General features: G+C 40.0%; 1 protein-coding gene across 2 annotated transcripts in view; it reads right to left on the reverse strand.

Moving 5' to 3' along the window:
* The window catches only part of LOC137982262 (ubiquitin carboxyl-terminal hydrolase 15-like), a 121,504-nt gene that overhangs the window by 96,585 nt on the left and 14,919 nt on the right, over window positions 1–10,000 (reverse strand). For both annotated transcript variants that reach the window (XM_068829441.1, XM_068829372.1), the window contains exons 2-3: window positions 9,264–9,397; window positions 8,408–8,662 (exon numbers count right to left, since the gene is read on the reverse strand). In XM_068829441.1, coding sequence (XP_068685542.1) covers window positions 8,408–8,662; window positions 9,264–9,397 — 389 coding nt within the window. The remainder of the gene's footprint in view (window positions 1–8,407; window positions 8,663–9,263; window positions 9,398–10,000) is intronic.

The raw sequence follows: 10,000 nt of genomic DNA on the forward strand, positions 1-10,000 counted from the left end.
AATGAAACACTGCAATAACGAACAAACAAAAACGAAATACAGCAAAAGGAAAGAGAAGCATGGATGGACACAAATAGACAAGATTGAAGCGGATTGCATTTGTAATCTTGAAAAAAGTCAGCCCGACGTTTTTCAAGTTTATGGCAAATCGCCTGGATAACTATCGTTTTCAGTCAGAATCATCTTGTTTGTAATGTAACGATAATTTTATTAGTAAAGGACTTCCACATTACCATTTTCGAGTTTTAAACTCGTGATTAACTAAAGATTTCCCTAAACACCCAAAAATAACGTCACATACCCCCTTTAAGACGTGGGGGGAAAAATAATGCACCAATCAAATGAACCACCCACCCCTCAGGTCCCGGGAAAGGGTGGGGGATTATCGGAGCATTGAAGCGCCTTTGAACAACAATCTGTTCGCTGGGGGTGGTGCATTTGACTGATTTTGACTTTGGGTCCCATTCCCACGTGGGGCAAGAGTAGAACTGAGAGCAAGCACTGGCCATTCGAGTTTCTAAAGACGGCAGAAAGCGTGAAAAAGGTAGGAGCACCCCCTCCCCCTCCGATAGGTTTTTGAGGTGTTAAGGTTATCCTTTTTGGTATTGTGATCCTTAGATATTCCTTAGATGGAGTCACTAAATTGCAGAATCCACCAAACGCGAAAAACGAAAAAGACATGGGCCCGGTTCCTCGAAAGCCGATTAAATCCAGGATTAGCGTTAACTTTTGTTTCACGTTTTCAACTTTTTGGTGAAAGTTTCTTTTGCTTATTTTTGTTTTTCAAGATTGACGTCTTCTCATGTAAAGTTCTGCCGAAAATCTGCGTTGAAAAGCATTTGGGAGTAGAGAAATAAACTGCTTGGTTAATTTTTAATCTTAGATTAGCGTTAATCGGCTTTTTAGCCACTGGGCCATGGTCTATTAAAACTGTACTACACGCCTAAGTACACGTTTTCAAGTTTAACAAAACGATTTTAAAATGCTATTTCTGACAGTTGTAGCCTGCGAAATTGGCAGAAATGGATATTTTGACGGCACGGACCAGAGGACTGGGTCCGGTTGTCTGGTGGGGATTATGGGTAATTTGTCGTACAAATAGTGATCCGTTAGGGATTTGAATCAGTCTAGGTTCAGCTTTCTTCGCCTACTTTTTTGTTAAATTTTCCCCTTAGCCTCCATAGGGTAGTGGCACTTGCATAGGGTTTGGAGAATACGTTCCCTCATTCCCGAAGGGTTTTGGGTTTTCGTATCCGGCAGGTGCCCAGTGTACTTTTTCTTTAACAAGTTTTTAGGAGGTCAGTACCATTAAGTATGCTTACGTATTAATATACTAGAGCGGAGTTTGTATGCATATGGTAAGCAAAATAAACCGGCTTGTGGCGCTTGCTGTCCTACATGCCCATGTATCTACACAGTTGTGTTGTGATTGAGTTAGTCGTGTTGTGTCTGATTGGATAGTGGAGTCAAAATAGGACCTTTATAACTTGTATGGGCCTTAAAGAGGGTATCGAATCTCGATTTTCTACCCTCAAATCATGGTCAGGGCTTGAGAACCTTGGCGGCACACACCTATCCTAAATTGTTGGGGTGGGTGGGTGGGTGCCTTGCCCTTATTTAATAGTTGAACAAAAAATGTGTTAAATTAGCATTTTACCGGTAACTAAAATCAGTGCAAACTTCACCAACCCAACGTAGACCATTTGAAATTTCTCTCCACACTAAATGTTGGATTGTTGTAAATTTTTTATACTCTGAGGATAGGGGCATTTGATCTCAATTTCTGCCTCAGGGGGTGGGGGTCTTGATGCTTTTTGACCAGGGTCTATGTCAAATCCCCCACCCTTCCCAGGGACCTGGGGGGTGGGGGTTTCAATTGACTGGTGTATAACAAACAAATAAACCAAAAGGAGGTAAATTATTTTCTAAAGTACACTTTTACTTTTACTATTCTGAAATGGAATGTTAATTGGGAACAGACAGGATCAAGAATTGTGACTACTATTCGCGCCAGTCCCTTGCGGCGCGACTATAAATAGCTCTGACTTTCATTTCGGCCCAGTTCGGGTTAGAATCTTGCAACGTTACCGTGTTATGGCTGACGCGCAAGCTCCAGTTGAAGCTGCTGTTCCCGCCCCTCAAGCCCTGGTTCAAGTGCCTCCGGTTGCCGCAGGTAATCATAAGAATCCTCAGCAAAATCAGACTCCTTTGCAGGTATAATTTTTGCTTGCTTTTCCCTGGCTGGTGTTCGCCCTTTCGCCTTTCCCTCCCCTTTCTCGTCCACGTGGCTGCTTGTTGGCACCGTTTGTTCGATAGTTTTCGTCCCCTCCTTTTATTTTCTCTTTTGTACGCCTATGGTTCGTTTAGTAAAAGGAAAGGTTACGTTTATACAAACGTTGGCCGTATAGCACTTATATTTTAAACAGAGTTAACTGAATAGAGTGTACTTTGAAGTGCTAGATTTCTATCCCATATGAACCATGTGAGCGTTAGCCCTACTGATTGAAATGGGCCCACACAAGGACAGAGAAAAACTCTGACCAGGGTGGGAACTGAACCCACAACCTTCGGGTTAGATCTCCGCCGCTCTACCGACTGAGCTACAAGGTCAGACGGGAGCAGGCCGTGGGAACCGAAGATGTTAAAGTCACGGCAATGAACATGTACAAGTACAAGGAAAGGTTACGTTTATACAAACGTTGGCCGTGTAGCACTTATATTTTAAACAGAGTTAACTGAGTAGAGTGTAATTTGAAGTGCTAGAGTCTTTCAAATGCGTCTAGTTTTTTACCAGCAAAGCGTGGTTTTAAAATGGCCTGTTTGAACATGAACAGTCTCGTCAAACATATTGATGAACTTAGAGTCCTTCTTTCTGAGTTTTCTGTTGACATTCTGGCAATTGACGAAACAAAACTTGACGAATCCATAAAAAGTTCCGAGCTCCATATACGAATTTATCCGTCGTGACAGAAGTAGAAATGGTGGAGTACGTTTTTATATTAAGTCCTCTAATTCTTATGTAGTGCGCTCAGATCTAAACGTAATTAATCTCGAAAATTTAATCATAGAAATTCGTAAACCGAACTCTAGGCCTTTTCTGATAGCGACATGGTACAGACCTCCCTGTTCTCCTACCGATTTATTTTTACGTTTTGAGTCATTTATCGACAAGGTTGATTCTCTTGACCTTGAATGCTATTTGTTGGGTCACTTAAACTGTAATTTGGCCTCTCCTACATCTGATGCAAACCCTCGTCATTTACTCGAGATTTCGGATTTATATGAGCTCAATCAATTAATAAATGAACCAACTCGTGTTACTGAATCCTCATCTACACTCATTGATTTGATTTTTACTTATCATGCAGATAAGGTAAGCTATTCCGGAGTCTCCCATATTGGCATCAGCGATCATAGCCTCGTCTATGTTTATCGAAAACGTTCTTCTGATTTATCATCTAAAGGACACTCTTACATCTCTTATAGAAATTCTCGAAATTTTAATCAAGATAATTTTCCAAATGAAATCTCTCAGCAAGACTGGTCTCTCGATGAATCTGAAGATCCAAATTTGGCTTGGTCTAACTGGAAAACAAAATTTTTGTGCGTTGTCAATTCTAATGCTCCAATTCGAACTAGACGTGCTAAATTGAATAACTCGCCCTGGATTAATTCAGTCTTGAAGAATGATATGCGCTGTCGTGATGCTGCTAAAAAGAAGGCGATAAAAACAAAGAATTCTCATGACTGGGCTAATTATAGAAAATTACGAAATAAAATCAACAATAAAGTAAAAACCACTAAGGCATCCTATTATCATAATAGTCTTATTCAATCCGAAGGAAACTCTCGAAGGACTTGGAAAACTATTAATCACCTCATTTCCCGTCGTCTGAACAACCAGCTGGCAAAGGAAGTCAAAGTAAATGATATATCTATCTGTAATTCTAACGAGATTTCCAATACCTTTAACCGGAACATTTTTCAACTGTTGGGCCCAGACTAGCCCGCGAAATACCTTCTACTTCGGACGAAGTGTCTACTTATTTAAACAATTTTCCTGAAATCTTCAACAAATTCTCTTTTCGTCCAACTACTAGCAGTATTATTTCTTACTGTCTTGTTACGCTTGATGATGTCCTGAACAAGAAAGATGAACTTCTTGCAACAATGAAAGCAGATCGTCCTGAGAATGGCAAACTTGCCCCCGCTGGAATCAAAATAATTGCAGCAAGTACTACTTTCCTAAGTGGTTTGATTACATCGGATGTGGCTAAATTGAAAGACAACATAACAGCAAGATTTCCTTCTCTACCACTTCTGCAAGCCTTTTCAATCTTCTACTTGAAACAACTCCCGGCAAAGGAAGCACCTGCTTTCAAACTCAACGGGAGAAACCACATCGCCACACTTTCGGAGCACTTTAAGTTGGTGCAACAGAGACTGAGTATGTAGAGATTGAAGCGCGTAAGTCTGAATGGGATCACTTTAAGTTCCTCGCACAAGATCTGAAGTCAGAATGTCCCAGTGACTGTGAGCAAACTACTGAGTGGGTGCTAAGTAAGTTCTACATTGATTCATCTTTCAAAGTGATCTTTCCAAATTTGATGAAGCTGGCTGCTGTTGCCCAGAGCCTCGCTGTTACAAGTGCCTGGTGCAAGTGCCTTGAAGCATATAAAAACTTGGCTTTGAAACTTGGTCAAAGATGATATGTTGCAGGCCCTATTGCAAATCTCGATAAATGGCCCTCCTGTGACTGAATCAGCAGACCTTGTGGCTAACGCAGAAAAAAATCGAAAACTACCCACAGCGACGGCCACTCCACCGGCAGCAGCATCAAAAAGCGCAGATGAAAATGAACAGTTAGACGAGACAATACCCTGACTAACGAAGTGGATTTGCTTAATGAAGACGTTGGAGATCTCTAAGACCAGATTTTTACACAGCAACACGTCTTCAAGAAGCTGCTGGTAAACATGTGCTCATTTCAGGCCTCTGACAGCGAGGATGAAGATTACTAACATTTTATTTGGAACATTATAGCAGATTTTCATTTCAGGTTTTTTCAAATAAGTCGTTGAAAACAAACTGTGCTTAACAACAGACTGTGGAAGTGCTGTGTAACAAAACTATGTTCTACTTTGCTGTAATGTTGATGAGTCGCGTTCAGGAAAAAATCGTGTCGTCCGAACTGGCAACAGGTTTTTAATACACCATTCCAAGAATGACGTAATTCCTATTAAATGAATGAATTTCTTTCAAATGACGTGAATATTATTGGTAAACTATCACAGTGTTCGGAATAGAACTGAAGAATAAAAAAAACACTCAAGTTTTTTGGAAATTACCATTACTGTAACTTTATTCATGTGATCTTTGTGAAGTGAGGTGTATGAAACTGATGAAAGTATTATTTAAAGTTAAATAATTAATATGAGAGTGAGGGTTATTATCACTAAAGCGTCAGAGTCCAAGAAAACGCACTTCCAGGGGTCTCTTTTTCGAAATTTCGAGGGAGCATGCCCCCAAACCCCCCTAGGGGCTCAACCCCTGCGGGCCTTCGCTACTGCACGTGGCCCACTGGCCACGTAACGACATGCTACAGATGACACTTTGGATGAAACGGCTGCTTAAAAACTCATTGACATCCTTACTGTAGGATCCTACAAAATCCTATACATGTAGGTTCCTACATCTAACAGGAATTACAATAGGATCCTGAAAGGATACATACATACATACATAATCTTTATTTAACGTGGGAGAAACGCTTAGCTATAGCTATTTTGCAGGTTTTCCACAAATTAATATTAAGAAAGAAAGAAATATGTACATAAATGTAAGAATATAAAATATCATGCATGTAAAGTTACAAAACTTAAGTAATTAAAATTAAAATTAAAATTCAATATTCCTCACTTGTTTATTAAATTGGACAAGATCCTGCAAGGATCTTACTAGGATCCTACTTAGGATCCTGACTAGGATTTTTACCAGGGAGCGCTTACCGGTATTTTACCGCAAAAATGGGGTTGACGCAAGCACAAGCACAAGTGTAAGAATCAAAATTTTTCCTTTTCCTTGTGGTCGCACTTATGCTTGCATTCGCTTGCGGTGAGTGAAAACGAAACTCAGCATATTCCCACAAGGAAATTTGCTATGTCTCACCAATTACAGCGGTTATCAGTCACACGCATCCCTAAACGACATTTAAAATTTCATATTTTGAAATTAAAATTTTAAGTGGATGTCAATCAAATGTTTCCATGACGAATTCAATTGCCGCCAAGAGAACAGGACCATTGCCATGGAAACAATTGATTGAGGTCCACCTAAGTTTTACTTTTGAATGTGAAAAAATGTTGTTGAGGAGCACGTGGCTGACAACCGCTGCAAAGCACTTGTTCCAGAAACCCCGTATCTGAGCATTTGCACAAAATGGCAGAGGCCCTAGTTGACTTTCATGCTTATGTCGACATTCACTAAATCCCCTAGCATAAGCTACTTATGCTTGAGCTTGAGCTTGTGCTTGCTTCGCTTGTGAAAACCAGGCTTCAATAAGAGCAGGAAAAAAATGAAGAGAAGATTATAAACGAGATGCTTCCGTGAAGCATACACTGGGTTGCCTGTGGTACGTGTTACAGAAAATCAGATGGCACTGAATTGTGTGGTATTGAACTACAGCATTCCGGTCTCTGAAGAATAACAAATAAAAGAGAAGCGAGAAACATTGGCTTCTGGGCTGACATGTTGATAATTTTTGAGTTCCCTCACAACTTCTTTTCACCACAAGTTTAAGCGTGCCCTCTGAGCATCTGACAGCTTTGTAATATCAAAGTTCACTGAAGTTAATCCCTGTTCAGCGGGGTTAGTGTTTGGATGGGAGACCAAAACAGTATACCGCTGACGAAACAGAAGCATCGGACCGAAAATACTATGAACACTAACAAATGCGAACTCAGCAAGGTACATATTTTGTTAGCTTGCTTTATGCAAAACAAGAACATCATTCTAAAAGCTTATTCTACGCAAAAAGTAGGTTCTGGAGGTAATTTTGAGAGTGGAAATCAAGGTTACGCGGCAGACGGCAAATACAAACTCACGATTTAATTCAGTTAACACACCAGAAGACGCTAACCTCATTTTGACAAGAAAATGCTTTACTATTGCCATAAAAAACTATCCAGTTAAGCTCGCATATCATAAAACATGATGAATTCATAAAGGCCACCTTTTCCAGCGAACAATTTTTTGAAACAAACAACATATTTGGTATGAGAGGCAAAAACCCCTTCTATTTCATTACGTGCGTGAAGAGAAGAAACTCAATCGTGTCAAATATGCGCAATATTGCAACAAACTAAATTTCAGGATCAAACTGTTTCCATGAAGAACCCTTTCCTTGAATAATGAAGCACAAAATACACGACAAGCTTTCTTTCAGATAATTCTTGGCTGTTACATTTTTTTTACCTGAAGACTGTGCAGAGTTGATCACAGATCCACGTAAGGTGTTCGATTCGTTCAATCGTTCTCTGTCTTTGTTGAACCCATAAGTCACCAGAGAATTTTCCATTTGGTTTCAGTGTTCTACATAACCGTCACACTTGGTTAAATATTATTTTAGAAATACAGCTCACTTTGATTTCGGCTCGACGGGCGATAGATTGTTGTCGAAGTCCATTACTCGTCGCTTTTGAGATTCCAGGTGTTGGTTTTTCACCGACTGCCTGGTTTATCCAACTGACTTTCCATTATTGAGCTTCATAAGGGTATATTTTATTCAAAGATCCACTAAAACGCCATTCGCGTTACATGACTTTCGACGCCATTGCAGGCTAAGTTCATGATTCTCCTGTGTCCACCAGAGAAATCTACGCATTTCCACTACCCTCTCAATCCTAAGAAAATACGCGCAGAGGGCTCTATGCACAAAGACACCACTTACCAGGGGAGTGACAGGCAAGACTTTTACCGACACGGAAAATAACAAAAAAATAATAATCTACCCATTTTCTGACTGGGATTGCCATACGGCAACCCAGTAATAAGTTATTCTTCCCACAATGTTCTGATTACAGCACTGTAGTTCAGAGTGCAAAATAAAAAAGGTCTCAACTTGCTCAGCAACGAGGTTTTGATTGGTTCACAGTGCAAAATGAAAAGTTTCAACTTGCTCAGCAAAAAGATTTTGATTGGTTCAAAGCACAGAGTGGAATGTTGTTTTTAAAGACATGATGCAGTGCCATCAGAGCAGCAAATTATCTTTTATTTTTAATAGCTCATTAGCTCATTTTAGCTTACATGTACAATGTAGCTGATTGTAGGCCAATGTAGCTCATTGTAGGTCATTGTTTTAAGTATCTACGAGGTTCATTCCCAGGCCCCTTCAAGAAAAAGTACTCACCCACAGTATCTGCTTTACTGAACTGCCTTGTGACCAATGTTTGAGGAGCAGAATGTCTTGAAAGTTTCAACTCCATAGAGTACACCTCAACCTTCAGGGATTTCGCAAACATGCCAGCTTCAGTAACTTTCCTCTTGATACTCTGTTGACCTGATGTAACTCCATACCATGATACAAGTTTAAACCATGTATCTTCAGGCAGGAGGTTATAATCTAGCCCATCTATCAGATGTTCCTTTAAAGTAATGCCATCATCTTGATGCACAATAGCAAAATAAAAATAATGATTATGCACAAATTTTCCTAACATGCATGACTGTTTTTATAAGTAGGACTTATTCATTCTTTTAGAGCACTGGACATCTACTTTCTGGTACATGTAGGTATGAGGTTTGACATTTTACAATATGATAGACTGGTTTTGCGCAGAAGTACAAGGTGAAATACAATACAACTTTATGTTCCCCAGTAGACAGACTCAATCATCACCTTAAGCCAGCTGACAACAGCAAGAACTCTGTGCCCTTCTTTTTATGCCACGGTGTGCCTTAGATTTGTCATTGTTCTGGTGTAACTAACTAGTACACAACAAACAATGGGAAAAAATTGTGTTAACCCTTTACTGCCAATGGTGACACTTAGTCTAGTAGATTTCACTCTGTCTAATGCCAGACAATTTTACTCGTCAACTGGGAACACATTGGGAGTAAAATATTGGCTGTTAATGCTTTTCCCATCTTGATCTCTAATTCCCTTTGAGCTAGAAAATGAATGATAATTATTATTTTGGTCTAAGATGTCTTAGCCTCGCAATCCATATTTCCCCCTAAAATGTACATGACATACTGTAACATACCTGCCAACAAACTTGAATTATCTATAGGACCAGGATGGTTTAAATGATCTCCAACCCCAAATTGATCCCTTGAGCATGTATCAAATCCAAGAAACTTCTTCCACTGTTTAAACCATCGGCAGTCTACAAGATACCTGTAAAGAGAGAGGCAAGCAAAAAACAACCTTGTTTTCTCTGAGTGGAGGGAGCTACAGTAAACGTTTGCTTTTTTGGCAAATTATCTTACAGTAACAATTTACATGATTACATGACTTGTATGATATGTTGCATTTCTTACACATTGCATACGTTTTAAATTAAGTGTACATCACTCAGACTGTCAAACCACATGTCATGGTGGGACGCATCTGCCGCTTTTTCTGGTGTATGAACTTTCGTCTAAGCGAGCTCTGACAGTTGCTTTCTTCCATACCTTGTCGCCTGATCAGAACAGCTTCATCCTAACTATGTCACCTTCTGCTAGCCCTCTGAGATCTCTGGCGCCGTCATAGAAGTATTTGATCTGTTGTTCTTGTCGCTTCACTAGGTTCCGCGTGTCTTTTTCTGGGTATGTTACTCTTGGCTGGAGTAATTTTCCGGATGTTGGCAACAGAGTCTTTGTGCGCCTGTTCATGAGTCTTTGTGCTGGGCTTGAGTCCATTCCTTGAGTTGGCATGTTTCGATAGTCGAGGATCGCCATGTAGGGATCTTTATCGCTGTCGAGTGCTTTACGTAGAAGACTCTTTGCTGTCTTTACA

The sequence above is a fragment of the Montipora foliosa genome, chromosome 1 (assembly GCF_036669935.1).
Source record: "Montipora foliosa isolate CH-2021 chromosome 1, ASM3666993v2, whole genome shotgun sequence".
Classification (NCBI taxonomy): Eukaryota; Metazoa; Cnidaria; class Anthozoa; order Scleractinia; family Acroporidae; genus Montipora; species Montipora foliosa.